This window comes from Nestor notabilis, unplaced genomic scaffold, assembly GCF_000696875.1.
Source record: "Nestor notabilis isolate BGI_N333 unplaced genomic scaffold, ASM69687v1 scaffold3048, whole genome shotgun sequence".
NCBI classification, from domain to species: domain Eukaryota; kingdom Metazoa; phylum Chordata; class Aves; order Psittaciformes; family Psittacidae; genus Nestor; species Nestor notabilis.
The window spans coordinates 1-21,794 of NW_009941320.1; the positions used below are offsets into that span (position 1 = coordinate 1).

General features: G+C 43.1%; 1 protein-coding gene across 1 annotated transcript in view; it reads left to right on the forward strand.

Annotated features, from left to right (window-relative positions):
• Window positions 1-1,456: 1,456 nt before the first annotated feature.
• The window catches only part of LOC104410587 (neuronal acetylcholine receptor subunit alpha-7-like), a 53,310-nt gene continuing 32,972 nt past the window's right edge, over window positions 1,457-21,794 (forward strand). Inside the window, exons 1-2 of the mRNA XM_010020808.1 lie at window positions 1,457-1,583; window positions 16,277-16,416. Coding sequence (XP_010019110.1) covers window positions 1,505-1,583; window positions 16,277-16,416 — 219 coding nt within the window. The 5' untranslated portion in view covers window positions 1,457-1,504. The remainder of the gene's footprint in view (window positions 1,584-16,276; window positions 16,417-21,794) is intronic.

Here is a 21,794-nt window from a genome sequence, read left to right on the forward strand (position 1 = left end):
GCTAGGTGGTAACTCCACAAAGCCAGCACACTCTCTGCCTGCCAGCTACCTGCTTTCAGATATTTCAAACATGGGAAATGGGTCGTGTGGCCTTGCAGACGCGCCCTCATTCAAGTGCTGAGGGGCGCCTGGAGCACCCTTTGGAAAGCCATGGTGCCTGGCCCACTGCTCATGCAGAGCCTCTGTGCCCTGCCTTGGGTACAATGACTGCACAGGGCTCCTGTGCCATGTGGAGGCTCATTGGGTCTGGCCCAGTGCTCCTGCAGGCTGCCTTTGCCATGGAAAAAAGCCCTCTGGCCCTGCTGGCCTCCTCCATGGGGCCTGCCCTCTACTCCGGCAGCATCTCTTTGCCCTCCTCTGGCTGCCATGGGGCCTGGCGAGGCAGTCAAAGAGAGACAAAGAGGCCCTGAGCAATCCAGGCCAGGCTCATGGCGCACAGCTCAGAGCAAAGAGGCCCTGCATGAGCCCAGCAGGATGAGTGTGCTGCTGCTCTCACACACATGCTGCTTCCTGCTCTTCCAGCTCCAGCCTTGCAACAGCCATTGCTTCTCTCCTGGTCTTTTGGTGTGTCTCCTGTCTGGGAGTTTCCTGTCTCCGCAGACAGGAAAGAGGGCCTAGATGGAGCCTGGTGGGTGCTGAGCAGAGGGGATCAGTTTTGCCTGCCCTGGCTAGGGAAGAATTACAGGAGAAGTCCCCAAGATCTGTGAGTCAAATGCTGCCTTTGACCTCCCGTGGTAGGTCATATCAATGAACAGATTAGAACAGAATATAATCAAACAGGATAGAGCAGAACTAAAGAGGACAGAACAGAATAGTTACTCTGTTTGCAGGAACATACAAAAATCTTCTAACAACTAGCTTCAGAAAGGTTACTAGTTGCAGAAGGCTTGCATCAAAAAGGACATCAGAATGTCTAGTTTCACCTTTTCCAGTTTCTGCATCATTGAATCTCCCCAGCCATTTCTGCTGGTAGAAACAGGAGCATGGCAGAGGGAGTGTGCCACAGGTGCTTACTCCCAAGTTGCACAGGCAGCTGAGAGAGAACAGAGAGGGACACATTCTCATTTTGCTGGGAAGCAGCTCTAGAGGCACTCGAGTGCAAACACTGGAAGCACTGCAGACGTGCTCTCCCGAGTTAGGTACAATCTGTGGGCATGTGGAAAGCATCTCCCAGGCAGCACACTCCCCCTTCTTGAAGTAAACACACAGCTATGTGTGTGGATTGCTAGCTTTTGCTTCTGACCAAGAAAAGACTCCGAGTGCCTGGGAATGTGAGTCCCAAGCAAAGCCCCGTTGTGTTTGGATTTAATGACCCAGCACTGAGCTGATCTGGCTCCTGGGGACTGTAGAAGCACACAAGCAAATGCACTTCTCTCTCCTGGTGGGAAGCTGGTTTGATGCCTTATTACTGTAATTGCCAAATACATCAGTCATTGCAGGCTGTCTCCAAGACTTCATCCTCTCTCGTCCTCTGCTCAGAAAGGATAGGCAGCTTATTTTGACAATGCTTACAGAAAAGTGCTTGGGATTTGTTTATTCTGGACTATGTCTCTGGTCATCCTTGTTCCTGTCTTTCTTTAAAGGTAAGCTCATCTGTGGTTGTCCAAATTTAGTTTGTTTGTTTTGTCATTTTTGTTTGGTTGCTTTAATTTGTTGTATTTACACCACCATCTCACCCCCCCCTTTTTTTTTAATTAAACACTAGTCACATCCCACCCTAACTCTATTACCAAGACTTGTATCTGCTTCTAGTTTAAACCTTGTTAAAGTCCAGTGCTGGTTCCACTGAGTTTTGTAACCAGTGCTTGGCACCTTCTCTTAGGAAAGCGTAAGATGTGGGCATTTTTTAAAATGAAAAGTTGAGTCACTTTCACTTTCAGGAATGAATTAAAATGATTGTGCTTCAAAAGGAATATGTTCTTGATCTACTTTAAAAATTGAACCTATCCATTTTTTCGGGGGTGAATGGGAAACTATAACTCCCGGCTATACAGGATGCCTGTGAGAACCCTGTAAGTCTGAGTGGGAAATAGCATTCTACAAAGGAAAATGATCTGAAGAAAATTTTTAACTGTTTACTTTCTGTGTATCATTTGGAAAAATTTATACATAAATAAATTTGTGCATAAATTCATAAATTTATTACTTCTGGTTTGTTTTTCTCTTCCAGCTTTCAGTATGTTTAGTAAGAATCTTTTCAGGCAGTGATAGGTATAAGTTGGAAACATCTAATAAAAATAGTAACAGACTTCTGTGTCACCTGTGACCAAGCTGTCTTCTGAAGTTTCACCATGTTATAAACAAATGTAGGAACTGTGTGATTCTTCTGAAACATGGAGGACTGCAAAACTAATAATAAAGAACATTAAAATGAGAAGGGGAGGTGAAATAGCCACAGTCCTGAAAGACGTTCAGGATTCTGCAGAAAATGTGCTTTTATTCCTCCCCAACAGCTGAAACATACATGCCTTCAACAACTATAATTTCTAAAACTGAGTATTACAGGTGTGAGGGACCATGCCATATTGCTCACAATTTATGCATAGAGAAAGAAGGATTGTCTTTTTAAAGCAGAGAAAGCAGTCTACATATTTCAGAAGCGCAGGGGCATGGTAAAGTTACCTGTGTGACGTTGCATTCGACTATTCATGCATGCAGATAATTCCTTATTAGTTTAGCTGAATCTGCAAAACATCCATGCATTTCATTATTACAGCTCCACATTTCAGCTGCCTAATGTAGCAATGGTATTTCAGAAAATTGTTTCCTTACTTTGCTAAATTAAGGACCTTGCTGTCTTTGTAAGTCATTTTGGTGCTACTTCAGGAGCTAAACTAACAGGCAGGTGATGACAGCTAGTTATGATATAATTCACTTTGTGTACAGTCCCATTTGAGCATTTCTGTGAACAGCACCTTTTAAATACTGGGTAATCATTAAATCATTGTGGAAGAGCTTAGTTTCTCTGAGCAGCACGTGAAGACATAAACTGCTTTTACAAATAGTTCAGAGGATTTTTTTGTTAGGTGCTTTTACCAGCGGTTTATAAGTACACGATTTTACAGGCAACTACTGGAGCAGAGTAAAATGAATCTGAGGTCTGTGTTTGACCTCTGCTTTGTGGATAGTTTGTTGTTGGGGTTTTTTTTGTTTTTCTTTTTAAAGAAAAGGGAAATAAAAATCCTCAGGAGTTGTTCATTTGGGGCAGAAGAGGAAAAAGTTAAGATGATCTTAGCTTGTTATCAGTAGCAGATAATAGTAAGGTCCAAATGAACTCCCGAAGGATTCCTCAGAGAACCCACGCAGAAGTCACAGAAAGTCCATCATAATTAACATCACTCTCACACAGTGCTGAGTTGTTTCAACAGAATTCATAATAATTTCTTAACTGAAACTATTTCTCATTGAAAATTTCTGCAGGGCTGTTTGACAGAAAATTGTGACAAGGATGAAGTAAAAACCAAACTAAACTAAACCCAAACCAAGGTTCCACAACTTTTTGCTTTCACTTGATTGTGCTTGCACTACTGCTACGAGCCCTGATGCACATTCAATTAATTTTAGGTCATTGCAGCCCTCCTTCCTGAAGAGCCTGGAGCTAGTGATGCTTTCCTCAGACATGAGCCTTAGGGAAAATCAGGAAACTGGCTTTCAGCCTCCCTGGATTCCAGATGAAATCTCCCAGAGCCAGATATCCCTTCTAGGCCAGGTGCAGTCCTTGAAGGAGCACCCAGAGGATGGAAGGACCCAGTGAGTCCTAGCAGCTACATAACAACCTCAGGTGGAGTGACTTGAAAAACCTGCTGTAGGGAGAGATTGGAATTTGAACCTGCTCTTTTCAGGGTGTTGCAGTCTTGGATCCAGAGAGCAGATGACCCTGCAAAGGAGTTCTGAGAAACATGTCCCATTAACCACATGGGCACGTAGCCTCTCTGAGGAGCATTACCTTCAGCTCAGTGCACAGGGCATCTTCTGGGTATGAACATCCAGGGAAGTTAAACGTTCACTTTGCTGGTCTCAAATCAACCCATGTGTTCTCATTACTGGGCTTTTACGACTAATTACTGGGCTTTTTTTCTTTCAAGTGAGGCCACCAAAGTGCCACACGTCACACAGAGTAGAGTCAGACTTAGGTTCTTTGCTCTATGTAGCCCGACATCAGGGTCACACTCTGGCCATATGGCTTTAAAAAGCCCAACAAAGGCAAAGGCAAACTGAGGACAGAGCACTTCCTTCTCAATCAGGTGGGAATGTAAGTGCTCAGCAGTGTGGGAGGGGATGCTGCAAGTGAGCTAACCAGCTAAAAGATGTAAATTATGAGGTTACTCAGCCTCACTTGGTGTACCCAGCTGGTGCAAAGCAGTTTTTATGTGGCTCACTCACAAACCAGAGTTTAATTCCTTTGCTACACTCATTTCATATTTCTCACAGCTTTGCTGATTTAGATGAGGTCTAGTGATCATATCAGAACACAACTGGTGATCTCTAGGAGCAAATCCTCACAAAGATGTTGTTCTTGGTTCACTTCCATGCAAGCAGGTGCTGTTTCTGTAGCAGCAGTAACATTGGCAAGACAGTCTGAAAAGGCCAGATTCTGCTGCCAAGCTACGATTCCTCTAACATGAGCTAGTTAGACTGAGGTGGCATGAGTTTAGAGGTATGTGTAGCAGAAAGAACCAAGGTTGGTTCTTAAACGCCTACATATGGAGTCTAAACTTAAGGCCTCATGTGGGTAGGACTGATGGAACTGCAGTGAGCTATGCTAATCAAACTGATTTACTACAAAGGGACACTGTGCAATGGCTGTGAGAAGTCCTGCGCTTTAATAGAGTACAGTGTATGTCATTGATAATTTGGGTGGTTGGTGAATGAACTCCACCGTTAGATCTTGTAAGTGTTACCAGACTAGAACCAGGTGTTAGATAATTTAAAATCTGTAATACTTTTAATTTGAGGTCTGAAGGCTGCATTCACCTCAGTTCCTCACATTCTGTACCTTAATGCTTTGAGTTGTGTCACCCCACTGAGTGATACACAGTTTCAAAGATTACAATGCAGCTGAATCAAGTTTAAAATAGAAAAGATACGGGGAAGACCTTTGCTTGTACAAGTAGGTATTTTCTTCTAGATTGGCTGAAACGATGTCACACAGGCACCTTGCAGAGATGGAAAATTACTGCCAGATCTCTGCCGTTACTGTAATAACTGGGAGCAGAGACACGAGAGTCTTGTCACTCTGGATGCTGAGAGCATGCTGAGGCATCACATATGCAGGGAGTCAGATGGAATTTAATGTAATTGTCGTAGCACGTGTCTGTTTTGAGGTGTCACTTTGCTCTGTGATCAAGAACACTAGTGCAAATACCTGTGTCAACACATTTAAGACAGGCAGGTAGAGTCCTAGGGAAATTTCTGAGATTATTTACTGTGAACTACTGTCTGCTACAGTAACTTGCTCTCATGCTTGCCTCCTGAGACTGACTTTTCAGTTCAATGTACCAGACTTCATGTTCAGTCACTTATATTCTATGTGCATTCACTGGCACAGCTCTAAGGCTGCTCTGTATTATAGGCACAGCTGCAAATGTGGAGCTGGCCCAAGCTTGTGAGAAGGTGCCAGGCTCCAGGATAGTTGGAGGTATTTCCATGCACATTTGCTGATAGTAATTGGGCTAAATCTTCTTGTGTTAACTGTCCTCAAATCTCACTAGAAAAAGTGGGAAGGTCCAGAAAAAGCACTTGGGCCCTGACATCACCAGCAGCTATTGTTATAAACACCTATTGGTATAGCATTCTGCAAGTAGGGAGGAATCCAGAAGCAGATACAGTTCTCATAAAAGTAGTATCCATCTGGTCTTTGGGATGATGCCAGTTGATACATTGGAATGTTGGAATGTTGGAATGCTCCAATGTACGATGGTATGTTGGAACCCCTTGCCTTGCTCCAGTCCAGGGGGCCTTCTGATGGTCTCAGAGCAGAAGTTCCCATTCCAGGCACAGGATTCATGTTCTAAAGACAGTTTCAGACTTTTTTTCTCCCTCTGGTTTATTCTCCTAATGCATGTGGAGGAGAACATGAGTTAGTGGTGGTGGTATCAGATTGGATGATTTTGTCTGCAATTTTAAATTTTTCCAAGCAGTGAAAGAAGTATTTTATGTCTGTGTTGTATAGTGAGAACAGTGAGCAGCAGCATCCCTTTCACACCTGTATGATGAAATAACTCTTTCCAGAATGGGTTACATCAGTCACAAAACAGGAAATATTTCCATCTGAACATGATTTTCAAGGGAATGTGTGTACCTAAATACCATTCAATTTCTCTATACATCCTGAACAAAGGGTTAGTGCAGCATGTCATTTGTATATGACACACAAAGAGGGAGATACAAAGTTTCTCTAGCTCTAGGGTATGATTAAAGTAGATCAAACTCCTTTTCATCAGTCCTGACTTGGTCGTACAAGGATGTCTACTGTCTAGAGATCCTGAAACATCTAATTAAGGAGGAGAGCAAATCTGCCTGAGACAGGTAGGGCTAGCATTGGCAAGCAGTAGGATCTATGGGAATGAAAAAGGTATACAGGAGTTTATTGCTGGTTTGGGACACACTCCTGAACAAATATGACTTGTACAAAGAATTTTTCTTAAATCAAGTCCTTTCTGCATTGAGCAAAGCAGCTGATAACAAGGCTAAGACCAGAACCAGATGATGTGTTTGGAAATAACAGTCTTCCCACCTGGGGCTTGCAATTAAGTCAGTAAATTGCAAGTAAGAGAACTTGAAGCCAGCATAAGTACTTATGCATGTCAATAGTGAGGTGCAGGTGGCCTGTCCTGCCTTGCTGTCAATTAGCTTTGCTCAGTTAGAGAAGCTGTGGTTACTAGAGCACTGAAGCAGATGTCTGCAATCCTTATCACCTTCCAGAAATGGATGTCTTCAGTACTTACTGAATTCCAGAGTGTTGCAGAGAAATTCACAGTCCTCATTTCTATACTTAATGGAACATATATTTGGACAGAAAAAGGACATAAAGGGAAGGGACAGGCTTGAGGAGATACCTTCACAAATTGAGGGCTCAAACAGCCTAAAGTCAGTTTGCAGATTGTGCTGACAAGACTGTACACTGTGTTCTCTGAAGTTCAGCTGTGACTACGTGTAAAAGAATCTCTGGTCACTTACATCTCCACTATGCCAAGTGTGAATATTAAGTTGTAAATTGTAAAAGATACATCTGTGGTATCTCAGGTGAAAGACAATCCGACCTATCCAGATTCATAAACTGGTAGCATAATTTGGCTGGAAGGGGCCTCCAGAAGTTGCCCAGTCAAACCCCTCTTCTTAGAGCAGGGACAGCTTTATTAGGCAGCTTCCTAAGAAGTCAAGCTGGGAAGACCTCCAAGGGCAGTGGTCTTCCCTCTCTTCAGATAAATAAAGGATCCCCAGATACCCTGACAATGCCCTGTGATGCGACTTGTATCTGATTAGTGCTGTAGTGCAGATACACTAACCTGATTATTGCACGTCCAAGAGGAGTCTGGCTCCTTCATCATAGAGCCCTTCCTCACTGCAGGTGAAGGCAGCCTGAAGAGGTCCCCCTTGCTTTCTCACCCCAAGCTGATCAAAGGCCTGTCTCCGTTTCTCATAAGACATGCTGTACTCTAGCAGCTGACTGTCTCAGTGGCCTTCACTTGACTCACTCCACATGGTGAGTGCATGTCTTGTGTTGCCCTGGGGATGCTTTATCTGGCATGAAGCTAACTGTGTGTCATGCATTGTGTCTCACTGATGTTGAATATAGGCTGGCTGTAGAAGATGCTGCTGCTTAGTGTTTTCATCACCTCTGAGTCCGAAAAAAAAGGGGGGAGGGGAACAACTGTCTGCAGCAGTGTTTCATTCAGTCTAAGCCTTCTAATGTAGTCTCCGAAGATATTTATGGTCCCCAGTTTCCATTCACTTTGTAACTCAAATTTGTTGGATTGATATCTCAGCCCAAGCATTTCAGCACCCCTGCCAACCTCAGATTTTCTTTTGTGTTGCCTGGCAATGACAAGGAAGAGGACAGGATGATAGAGAAAGGATAAAACAAATTGGAACAGGTCTGTGGGTAAGGAGAGGAGACATTCGTCTCCAGAGAAGACCTTTTCCCAAGTGGGCAAATCGTTTCCCCTTTGCGTCAAATGCTCTATCAGAGTCAGGAAGTCTGGATGCTGGGGAACACCAGAGGGCAGGCCAGACAGCACAGGGTCACTTTCTGCTTTTCAGGCTAGTTTTGGTCTCTGAGAGACCAAGCATCCTGCATCTGCAGGCATTGTTACTCTGTCACAGGATGACAATCACACTCCAGCTGGACACCAATTTTGTTTTCATTTTGTTTTGTTTGCACTGACATAATTCAGGAGAATTAGATTGAAGTTTCCAAAGCTTTAAATCAACAGAGTAAAGTTAAGACAAAATCAGGCTCCCTAGATCATCATTATCTAGAAGTACGTCATGTGGTTCATCTTTGTTCTTAGTCAGGATCAGCGATTCAGCCAGTGCAGGTTTGGCTGGCAGGGAACAGCAAGGAGAGCCACCTGTTTCATATCCCCACTGATCCCAACAAAATCAGGGCTCAAGCCCTGTACCTGAGGAAAAGACTTAGCGTTCAGAATGCTTCTGAAAACAAACAGATCAGGGCTAACCAATGCTCAGTTGTCACTGAGACCTTGTGACATTCAAAGTCTGGGAAAAAAACTCAACTCAAATAACTGTAAACTTCATGAATTAGACCATGCTTAGCCATTTTGCCTTGCCTGAGCCCTGTAGGCAGTGCAGCTCTCGCTTTGCTCACAGGCAACAGCTGAGGCTTGAGCAATGTGGGAAGAAGGCAGGAGGAGCCACCACTAGCCTAGCCTATTTCATCCTTGGTATCTTTCCTGCTTAGTATTGCTATGCAATTACAGCTGGCAGACTAGCAAGGCAAAAGTTCATTGTTCAGGAAATTAGCCATCTCTGGGATCATAACCATTGTCACTGACCAGCACTGCAGAAGGAGAAGGGGAAAGAATCACCACATTATCTTTGAGCACACTGGATGGTTCATTTCCACAATAATACTCTCTCTAACAGTTTCACTTCAACCTGTGCTGTGCATTGCCCAGAGAAGTTAAACAATATCCCCACTGCTTTGGTAACAACACACTGAGGCAATGGTTTTGAGGCTTCCCTCACCTCTGAACTATGAAAAAGGGAACAAACTTTCCGTGCCTATTAAAAGCATATCTGTGACTAAATAATAGTGCTTAGGAGAACTAGTTTTGTGGCGGTTTTTAGTCTTTGCTCTCTTCATGTGTTGGGGACAGAATTACTGACCTTTCTCTTCCTGAGGGGTTAACATGTCTTCCTCTCCTTCCAGGGTCCTGCTGACCCTGATGTAGGCTTCTTTGTAATTATATATCTGATATTTTCAGTATGGGAAGTGGAGCCTGAAGAACCGTGTTGCAGAGTAAACTGAAGATTTCATTGCAGACTTTATCACTGTTATTATCTGCACTGAGTTTAGGAAGAAAAACGTTTATCTATTGTCTTCTCAGCCCTAATGAGATTTGCATATCTATTTTCACTGAAATCATTATTACAACTGTCTGTTCACATATGGCTTTCCAAAATCTGAGCTCCCCACATGTGCTTGGCATGGTTCTGAATGAGCTTTGGATAGGGAGGTGCATATTCCCTGTAGCCCTTTTCAGAGCCATCTGTGAATGCATTGCAGATTGCCATGGCTACTTCATTGACAGCAATTGGTTAGTGAAGTCCATGGTGCTTTCCCAAGAAGGGCTTTCCCTTGGTTTACTGGTTTGCATGCTGAAACAGATAAAGAGATGTGTCAAGCTGCTCTCTAACCCAGTGGGAATGCAGAGTCCAAAGGCTTACTCCAGTATACCGATGACCACATCACTGGTATCTCACTTTTGTCACGAGTTTGTTTCTTTCCATTGGTTTCCATTACTGTTCCTCCTCACAAATCCCAGGATGACTGGCAAGAGTCACCTTCAGACAGATGCAGCTTTTTTTTTTTAAGATGTCTACCAAGGCGAGTCCTTCTTTTCCACTGCTCCAGCTTCCTTCTCCTGTGCTACCACCACATCTGGTATTGTAGTAATTCAGTTATATAGCGTGCAGCTAACATAAACTACCATTACACTAAAAATACAGGTTTTTTCCCTTTCTGCCTCTGGCCAGTTATGTTTCTGACTTGGAGCAATGACACAGTTCAGATAACTATCACACATTTTAGAGGTATCCCACTGTTAATTTCGTAACATGTGTCTCTTCACCTTTCACACATACCCCAGCCTTTAAAACTTCTGCACTGTGCCAGCAGGACCAAAAATATAATCCTATCCTTTCATTATGTAATGGCCTATATTCTCTTTTTAGCATATTGTCATGTGCCTAAAGTCTTTGAGATGAAACCTTTCCTATCATACCCTTTAATACCAATCTCTGCTTGGAGCTCTTTATCTTCTATGAACGAACAGAAATGACCAATATCAGGAAGATTAGGTCCTTTTTGCCTAGGAAAACAAGGCACTTCACACATTCCTCTGGCTGCCTGAGTTTTGTGTGTAACATGCAGAAACAATCTGCATAGCAAGAGCCAAAGATTAGAGTCAAAGATTACCCAGAAGGGAAGTAGATTAAAAAGAGGTTTTAAATGAGGGAGGTATTCAAATACACAACACGCAAATACACAGACACATACAGGGTTGACGTAGGTGATGTGATTCCGTTGTTTTTTATGTGGATACTCTTCCTAGAAGGCGTGATGGCATGCATTTTAAATCAAAGGACATTGAAAGAAATAATGGATTTGCAGCCACAGATAAAAGCAGCAAAGCAGCACGTAAGAACAAAAGCAGATGAGACACGTCTGTGTCTCTACAGATTAAGTGGCATATGGCAGTGACATGCTTTACATTCTCAGGAATCTGCAAAATATACAAAATAAGGTGGGTGGTTTTTATAGCTACCAAAGCACTGGAACATGCCACGTTTTTGAAGGTGCTGTTGCCATTCCAATTCTTTATGCTGATGAAGTTGCCTGTGAAAAAAGCTGCCTTTTTTCTGATACTACTTCTGTTATTTCCCCCATAATTCATAAATGCATATAGTGTCTGTGTGTCTTCCTGTCATGATTCTACTTGCATTCCCAAAGAAATAGGTAGAAGTATCTGTAAAAGTACAGAGATAAACTAAAAAGAAAATAAATAATCAAAGAGGAGCTGTGGCAGAAGAGCTGTTAGGTTAGGTTGTTAGGAAAATGCTAAAAAGTTCAAAGTTTTCACTCTAATAACTATAGGTTGTCCTAATGTCTTTTTGCTCTCTGAATGTTCCAGTTATAACAAGATCGTACACACAAAATATAACAATACTTCTCAGTATAGTGACACTGTTTTTTAAAAAAGGTGCAAACTCTACTTAATTTATTTTAGGAAACAGTCAGACAAGCAAATCAACCAACCAAAGGGAATATGGCAAAGTAACAATACAGAGAGAAAAAAAAATTACATAAATGTTCTGAAATACCTGCAGAAGGTGTGAATAAATACCACAACCACAATACTACTGCAGTTTAGGACCTTTCATGAAGTAGCAGGGAAAATGAAGTATTTAAAAGCAATAATGTGACAGACCAGGAATATGCTGTTGTTTATTGTTGATTACTGTTGATTTTAACTTACTCTGCAAAAAGTTTTTATATGCAAACAATTCTAGGAACTGTTTTTGAGAAGGGAAATTTAAAAACAAAGGGCATGTTTTGTAATTCAGAGTCATGTTATCATGTATATGTGTGAAAGTAATATGGGAAGAGTGGTCTGAAAACAGTTCCTTATTAGATTCCTTGGTCCCAATAACTTCCGTAATCTTGTGTGAATAAAGCAGCAGCTAGAAAACATTCAGCTAGCAGCTGGCCAAACAAAATATTCAAAGTTTATGAAAATAAAATGAGGGAACTCTATGAACCAGTGGTGGAATCATAGAATCATATAATCATACAGTGGTCAGGGTTGGAAAGGACCATAAGATCATCTAGTTCCAACTCCACTGCCATGGGCAGGGACGCCTTACACTAGACCACGTTGCCCAAGGCTCTCTCCACTCTGGCCTTGAACACTGCCAGGGATGGGGCATTCTCCATGTCTCTGGGCAGCCTGTCCTAGAATGGTAGATAAATACAGGTATTGTGGCTGATAACCTCATGGAAATCCATGTCCTTCCACCTATTCTTTTGTTAGTATTTCAATATTGTTCTTTACTGTGCACGTCAAGCCAGAATGTGGCCCACACCAGGGATGCTCAGTCCAGGAACTGACAGCTTTTGGAGCAAACCTGGGGAATTGGCAAGAACTGGACTCTTGTCTTGTAGCTCAGAGAGCTCTGCATGCAAAGCAGAGCACAAGGATCAACCAGCCAAGACCAGACATGACAGCCCAATTCCTAGGAAAGGAAGAAGCATCTAGCCTTCCTGGGGATGGCATATGGATAGTTTGGCCAGAGCTAGCTGCAATTCTGACAGCCATTCATTCCTATCAGACAATGCTGAACAGCCTCCAGCCCCAGCAAACACTTCCCCCGATCTGAACCCGAACCCACAGAAAAAATAAGGATTATCGGTGACACCAGTATTACTGGTGAGAAGGATGGGATGACACTCAAGCATGGAACAGGCAATCCATGCCCAGAGGATCCCACCTAGACAGAGAATATGGAAGAGGTCTGTTGTCAACCTACAGCAGTATGCCTCGGGCCCTATGTCTCCTCAACAGGCGAAGTAAAATTGTAAAGGAGCAAACCAGTGCAACCACTGAAACCATATCCGGTACACAAAGAATGAGGAAGAGCTTTGATAGTTTTAGCCAGCGTCCTTTTTTCCCTTTCTTTTCCCTGATCCCTTCTTCTCCTTCTCCCTTTCCTTCTCCTTCTCCTTCTCCTTCTCCTTCTCCTTCTCCTTCTCCTTCTCCTTCTCCTTCTCCTTCTCCTTCTCCTTCTCCTTCTCCTTCTCTTTCTCCTTCTCTTTCTCCTTCTCCCTCTCCTCTTTATTTCTATTTTTATGTTATTTATTTATGCTTCTTTTTTTTTTTTTTAATTTATTTTTCCTACTTAGAGGTTTGGGGTATTCAAAGATAATTTAGAAACAAGGGGGACACTGTCAAAGGCAGTGGGATATGGGGTCTCTATAGTTCAAAGATCCTTTATCTAGAAAGCATCCTACCCTTTGCCATTTACTTGTACTTTGCCAGTTAATTCCTGTAACATACATGGGCAAGTAAGTCTGGCATTTCTTTTAGGAGACTGTGCTGGCAACCTGAAATATTGATGTCCAGCTTCTAGCCTAGTTTAAAAGAGGAAACAGTGCCATAGTTTTTGGTTAGATTTCTGTGACTGAGGGGTAAGCAGTGGTAAAGCTTATTCTACCACTACTCCTGAGAGATCCAGGTTTCCTCATCACTGGCAAGCACTCCATTTAACACACAAAGATGTAGTGTCACAATGCATTAGCACAAGCATTACAGGAGAAAAAAAAACCCCAAAAACTCTCTGGAGTATGAAACATTAAGTATTCGAAGATTGCAGTTTAAAGAAAAAGTTGATGAAAACATAAGTCTGACTTGTGACCCACCTCTGTTCCTCCTCCAAGGAAAAGAACAGCAGAGAGATGGCAGTGTGATTACACTAGCCAGGTCTTTGTGGTACCAACAGCTGCCATGGCTGTTTGCCAGGACACCCCAAAGCTCTACTGCTTCTGAATGTATGTAGTTTTTAAGGCAAAACTATGCAGCACAGGAACATATGGTCACCAATGTCAAGTCAGCGGGCTAAGAACAGGTCAGCTAAGGCTATGTTAACAATTTTGGGTATAAGAGGTCATGAAATAATAGGATCACATTGCAGAGGGGAGACCTAAAGAAAGGGTAGAAAACCAGGTGCAAAATTGCTGTACTGGGCTACTTCAACTCATGAAGTTTAAGAGGGAAAGGAGCCTATCTTCAGCATGGTTGGAGCACACAGCTTACTGAAGCACACAGCAAAGGGTTATGGTCAGATCTTTCCAAGTTAGACCTCCCTTGGTGGGGCTGCTTTAATGCACCATGACAGCGATGATACCAGGGCACTCTAGCAGCCCACCTGATTTCCAGAGATTGGTGAAGGGCACTTTTCCCTTGTAAAAGCTGAAGCAGCTAGTTTAAAAGGAAGGTTAAAGGCAAATATTATGTAAGTACTTGAGAGCAATAGCACAAACAGTAATTTGTTCCCTAAAGCACAGCAACATGGAGGGTTGGCATTGGGAGGGTGGTGAGATGGGCAGGCAGGTGAAAGGACAGCAAATTTGATCAAAGCTCAGGACCTCTTTCCACAGAACAAGGTGGTGTGATTTTCACTGGTGTCATTTCCACAGGAAGGTCTTACAAGGAAGTTGGAGTGTCCTGAGACACTAGAAAGCAAGTACGAACGCCAACGCAGAGTACCTAAATCCCTGCCTTGCAGGGAAGCTTACTTAAGCTGGCGAGGGAGAGATACTGTGGCCAGAGCTTGTCTTTGCCAATGGTGAAAACACAGCCTATAATACTGACATGTCAGCAGGGGCTACTGAAGCAGTGCTCACAGCATCTGCTCCTCTGGATCCCCATAATCATGTAATGTATTACACAAGAGCAGAGAGGGCAAATGAAGATGATGTGTTGATGTAACTCACCAAAATAAACAAAAATATTTTACTTTTTCTCCTTGTTCACCAGGCACTGCCATACTGGAAAGCCACAAAGCTCCTTTTAATATCAGGAAAACTGAGGAGAACTCAAATTAAACAGACTTATAAACTGCTTATAAATGAAATTTATTATTAGCTTTAAAGGCATGGATGCAGTGTTGGAAAACACCTTGTTCCAGGCTTGCAAAGTTTGCTGAGCACAGAGTCAGAGGAAGACTGAAGGAAGAGTCTGGGGAAGGTCAAACTGGTTGCTGTAGTTTGTTTGCATTGTCAAAAAGATGTTCATCATAACCACCATGAAAGAAGTCCCTGTCTCAATGTGAAGAGTTCTACTCAAGAGTTAAAAAAAGTCACACACAGAGACCAGGAGCTGCAGTGGATAAAAAATGCTTCAGTTCAAAGTAATAATAATTTAGAGTGCAGATTCCCTGCCAGGGATTGGATTTCTACAGTTCAGGGAATACGCACTCATGCTGACAGGACTGGTTTGACCTCAGGGAACCTGCAGCCCATGATCCTCACTTTGTTAGATGCAGCTCTTTGGCAGGACTCAGGCTGCCACTGGCCACAGCACCAGCACCTACACTGCTCTGGGGGATTCGAGTTCCTGGGTAGTGTCTCCCAGCAAAATGCTCACCTTTGTATGGGAAGAGATCCAAGCCATCACTTCTATCCTGCCCCATCCATGGTTGTTGTGACAAGGAAACCTGGCCATGCAGGTCAGATGTATGCTCTCCAGACCCACCCCAAAGCTGGGGAACAGGGGCATCTTGCAATTTAAGCACAGGCTGAAATTCTGCTAGTCTTTAACATGCTAATGTGTTTGCATGACAGCTTCTGTGTTGAGGCTGTTCCCAGTTAAAACTGAGTTAAGCATGTAACACCAGAAATTCAGTATCATTCTATATACCTGTCAAATACTCTAACCTTCATACCACCATATTATGTGTTAACAAAGTGTGCTGCCATCAAAAGGAAAAAAGGCAAGGGAAGTAACCCAAAGACTGGAAAGACTGCCATACAAAACTGAAGAGTGTATGAAGAAGGCTCGTTACTCTTTCCTGAGCACAGAAAAGGGCCTGATATATCAACTCCAAGAAGTAAGATTACATGTTACTCATGCTAGGTAGATGCCCAATATGTCCAAGTAATACCAGCTCTAGGAAATAAGGACAAGCAAATAAAAGAGCTCTGGCTGCCTTTCAGGAAGCTGGCTGGTGGTTTTGGAGCCACAACTCCACTGACAATCAGCAGGAGGGGCACCAAGGAAGGGGGACATTTACTCAGAGCCCCAGAGACTGGACAGTAGTTTCTGAGTTTTAATAATTCATTTTTTATAAGAGGTCCTTAGTCACGTATTCAGAAAAGCTGTGTCTGTCAAACCCATGTGCAGAATTTTGGGGATTTTTGGTGAACTTCTTTCAAATTACAGACTTATTAAGAGGGTTTTTTCAACAAAACAGACTAACAGTGGGGACACTGTGGCCAGCCCGAATGACAGATGCTTTCTTTCTTTTGCTCTAGTCTCTCAGCAGGGTGAAAGCCAGAGGCGCTTGTACAGAGAACTGCTGAGAAACTACAATCGTCTTGAAAGACCAGTAGTGAATGACTCCCAACCCCTTGTAGTCGAGCTCCAGCTTTCTTTGCTGCAGATAATTGATGTGGTAAGTTACTTGCTGTTCTGTTCTCTAAGGCACCCATGCAGCATAACAAATCTGATTTCTCATGTAGGGACCATACTTTTGCTCTTAATCAGGCTATCAGAGTTGAGTGCAGACTGTCTTTGGCTAAGCAGCCTCCCTAAATGCTGGAGAACATGCTTTGACACTTTGGAGGAATAAATATCCTCCTAAAAGCACAGCCATCTCTGATACAACATGAGCTGCAAGAAGATTAATTATGTATTTTTTTCCATTTTTTTTTAAACAGACGAATTCAATAAATTAGAAGCCATGTGTTACTACAAATTATTAATGATAAATTCTTCTCAGAGTGATGTGGGATGCGATAACTGAAGACCACGTGCAGTGTTCAAAGCTAGCATCACTGCACTTACACTTTTTCATTAGGAATTGTAATGGCATTGGCCTCTTCTCACATCTTCACCATGCACTTTAGTTGAAGGAGCCTTCCCTGAGATGAGGTTAGAAATACATAAAAGCAAAACCTGGAGGCACAGCCATCTAATTGTCTTGACTGAAACATGCTCTCTCAGAACTGGTGATCTGACCCATTCAAAATTTTAATGTAAGAATCCAGATCCCTTTTATAATTATGGAGAGGATTCTGTATGATAAACCAGGATAAACAGAGAGAATTACTTTCATCTACATGGAAAAAACAAGCCAGAAGAACAATTTTGACCACCTCCATCCTGTCAAAACTGCAAACAACTGAACACATTAGTGGTCCTTTCCTCCTACCCTTTCCATAATTTCCAGTATTATGGGTTGCTTTCACTGTAATGGAAGGTACAAGAAAGAGAGACAGAGAGATGTGCAAACTTTTTTGCATTTGCAAACCAATTTGATGGAAGCCTCACATATTTAAACAGTTTAAAGCCCTCTCAATCTTTCAGATAATGTGTGTTGCATCAGGTGCTCTCCCTGGATTGGTAAGCAGGACCCTGGAAGTCTAGCCCCCAGCATTGTGCCATACAAGTGGCAGGTTGAGCCAGTTATGGTGCTCCTGGAGTCAGGCAGCAGTCACTCAGGCAGGGCAAACAGCTTTCTGTTTTGGAATGTTAGCAACTGCGTTGATCTGGAAGAGAGAGGAGATCAGTACTCTGAACCAAAGTCACTCATTCACAGCAGGAGCTCACAGGAAAGAGCAGAGAAATCCTCCAGCTAATTTCAAGTAAATTTCAGCAGCCAATTCCAGGTTTAGCAGAAACATCTTAGCTCTACAGATCTTGCTCCAGTCCTTCTTTTTCTGATGGTTATTTTCTTGCAGTAATTTGGAGGTTACGGGTGGTAAAGGGGAGATTTTAACCTTAGGGCTGTGACTGTACATTTTCAAAGTGAATCAGTCAGGAGGAGTTACATAAAACCTTTTTTCAGTTGTTTTTCATGTTCACATACGAAAACCTTCCATTCAGGAAATCAGCACTTCTTTAAACACTTTATCTGCATTATGGCAATGTCCATTGCAAGAAATTTAATTCCACACTTTCCTTTTGATTGCTCACTGTAGGAAAGAGGTAATCTAAATGGTCATTCATAGCACAAACAACGCTTTGCTTTTCTCCATCTCTGCACACACTGCAGATGGTAGAGTTTAATCAGCTCAGAGCATTATGACTTGTCTCAGGCTCATGGTCTTGCAAACTGCACTCATGGTGTTTTAAAAAACATCCAGAGTCACCTGAAGTGTTTACCTCACATGATGTGAAAAGGTACCTGTCTCCTCTGGGGAGGAACAGAAAATCCTTTGCAGGTGAGTCCCTGTAGTAGAAAGGTCACTGTGGCATCAAGTGACTAAACCAACCAGCCTGAAAATCCGCAAAGCACTGATCTTGTGGGTCCCTAAATCAGGAAGCAATGCAGGAATATTCAAGCAGGAAGCAGGCCATGATCATGGACACAGCCCCTCAGCCTCCATGTCTGGCTGGATAGACTGAAGCATCTGGATGCTCCAGCTGCTGAAGAAAATGTCTGTTTAAAAGGAGGGTTGTTATAGCCACAGTGATGTAAAGAGTAGCAGACAAGGTACAAAGGAAAGGTAACCTCTATTAGCTGGTGTCATTCCGTGCACTCAGATGGGAGGCTGGGGGTGAGTAGACTATGCCTCCTTAGCTGCCCTGCTTTGCACAATACAAAGGAACTTGTGCACAGTTGCTTCTTACTCGAAGAAGGGGATAGACAGCATGACAGTCTTGCCAGTGGTGTATGCACTAACAAAATGCAAAGCTCCTCTTATGGGAGACTTGTGTGTCCAGCATGCTCCACTACCATAATAGAGCAGGGTATTGGGCAAGGTCCCAGCCTGAGAGGACTTCATCCACCATGCTCCCTGGGGAGGAAACAATGACTCATAGACTCTGGAGTGCACGTAGTTTTTCATCAGTCCTCCTGGTCAAAAGGAAGGGGTTTGAAAGGGCTGGTCAGATCTGGCAGACGAATGAATGGTTACGGGACTGGTGCTACAGCCAGGGAGGGATTTGGCTACTTAGACCATGGGAGTTGCTTTGAGAAACATCGTCTACTGAGGCTAATGAGGTTCACTTGTCAGAGAAGGCGAAGAGCATCTTCAGTCATAAGCTTGCCAAACTGGTGAAGAGGGCTTTAAAGTTGCTAGGGGAGAGGAACATCAATCCATCCCATTCCTACCAGATTGATACCAGTGCCAGCAAGAGATGCCCAGCACCTGGAGAGGGATCACAGGTCAGCAGGAGAACACCTGAAGAGCATCACAAGGAATTCCTGCCACTCCAGCCAGTAAGCCAGCTTCACTGGGGCCCAACTTAAATGTGTCTATGCAAATGCACACAGCATGGGGAATAAACAAGAGGAGAAACGTCCTCCATTTGAGTGACAATTGCCACAGCTAGAGGCTGCCTGTCGGCAGACTCTGTGCCAGAAGGTGAAGGTGAAAAGCCAGAGGGAAGGCAACACGCAGCCCTGTGGTACCTTCTGTCTGACACAGCCTTCACAGTGTCAGTTTCTTCACATAATCTCTGTCCAGCCTGAATTACTTTAAGAAGTTGCTTTCCTTGCTTTTGAGTGTTTTTGTTTCATGAGCTGCAGAATAAAGAAGAGCGAAACCCACTCTGCTTTCCCATCTGAGTATGTACGTATTCATTCTGGTGAGTATTAATGTAGCACAGACACTATTTCTCCCTTTGTGAGGTGTGATTGGAGGCAAGAGGTGCTGCAGGGCTGTGAGCTGGCCAGTGCTGCCACTGGTCCTGCCAGAGGGGCAGAGGAGGGGCAGAGGTCCCAGGTACTGCCCTAAGAGCAAGCCAAGCTGTTAGCCTTGTAGCTGTATTGTCTGCTAGGACAGAGGCTTTCTAGGGCTGGTTCTGCAGGTAAACTGTAAAAACAGAAAGTTCAAGGGTTAAATTTCTAGCTTGAATTCACATCTCCCTACCTAAACTGGCTTTACAGCAGCTAGGTCATCCCGTCTCACCTTTCAATCCAGCACCATTACATGTTCAAATCTCTGTGCTAGGTGTTAAGCAGCAAACCCAGATCAACAGACAAGTGATTCAAGGCAGTATGAATATGCCATTACACATAAGCACATGTTCACATATTATTTCCAATATAGTATCAGTATTCACTAGATTAAACCGTAATCCTAACAGTACATCCTGTACAAATCTTTTATGGACAGATAACTTCAACAACGTAAGCTTGACTATGCAAGATTCAAAAAGACAGAAAAGAAAGAATTAATAAGGAGAGGATCATAAAACGGGTATTCAGGTTAGAAGGAGGTGATCCTGCCCCTCTACTCTGCTCTCGTGAGACCTCACTTGGAGTACTGTGTACAGTTCTGGTGTCCTCAACATAAAAAGCACATGGAGCTGGTGGAGCAAGTCCAGAGGAGGACCACGAGGATGATAAGAGGACTGGAGCAACTCCCTTATGAAGACAGGCTTCTTGACAACACTGGGCTGTTCAGCCTGAAGAAGAGAAGACTGCGTGGAGATCTCACAGCGGCCTTCCAGTATCTGAAGGGGGCCTATAACGATGTTGGGGAGGGACTCTTCATTAGGGACTGTAGTGGTAGGACAAGAGGTAATGGGTTAAAACTTAAGCAGGGGAACTTTAGGTTAGATATAAGGATGTTCTTCACAGTGAGGGTGGTGAGGCACTGGAATGGGTTGCCCAAGGAAGTTGTGAATGCTCCAACTCTGGAGGCGTTTAAGGCCAGGCTGGACAGAGCCTTGGGCGACATGGTTTAGTGTGAGGTGTCCCTGCTCATGGCAGGGGGGTTGGAACTATATGATCTTAAGGTCCTTTCCAACCCAAACCATTCTGTGATTGTATTATAAAGCATTGATAAGTGCTAGAGAGAGAATCTGACTTTCAACTCTTTCAGATTAAAATATCTTTCTTTTTCCTCTTCTAGGAATGCCTTTGCATTCAGCTGTCGGCTTCCTATATAGCCTTTGTGAGCTGTTCACTCTGTTTTATCTTGTATAGAGCTACTCTACCAAACCATGTATCTTTCCACAAAGTTTTTTCTTCACCAGAAATTTGAGTCTTATCTGGCAAGAGCAAATTCAGTGAGACTACAGCAGTGAGACTGATGCAAAATCATGTAACTGAGAAGGAAAACAAACTGGATATCATTATAAAAGCTGAAAATCAGTAATTAATCATCATGAATAGGAGTTATTAGAATCCCAGGCAGAAAAATTACAGAAAGGTTGCTAGACCAACAGATTCATTGAAGTTAAATCCCAAACTCTTTCTCCCGGTCACAAAACTTACGTAGTGTGATGAATTTTGAACTCTGGGAAGAAAATTAAATAAATTGGCCTCTTCATTAGCACAGAAGCAGCTTGAAGAAGGGAAAGCCAGGGCTAATGGGGCCATGAATTATTATTTTGCCTGCCCTCTAAGTGCCAGGCATTATGAAAATGTCAGTCTCACTAAGCCAATTAAACATGACACGTGAGTTAGCTAGCACAACAAAGTTAAGCATCATGGATATTATGGCTTTCTGTCTAATACTACTTTGTGGACACATCAGCATGAAGCATTATGATGAAGTCTTAATTGCTTGAACTAAAACTGCAGCTTTTTTTCATTGGCTTGTGCCTGACTTAGGTCAAAGAGTGGAGAGGCCTCACTTAGGGAGCAGCAATAGTTTGTTTTCTTTCAGCATGGTTCCTCAAGCTGTGCTTGGTGTCTCTGTCTTTAACAGAAGAATGGCTGATTTACTTCTGAGGTGTTCAGTGGTGGTCATCCAGCTTGGGCATTTCACAATAACTAACCAATTTACTTCCTGCCTGGTGAAAAGGCTGTACTATGCTCTGTGAAGATGTGTGAATTTAGATTGTGTATATTTCTTAATCCTAGGTAACTAATTT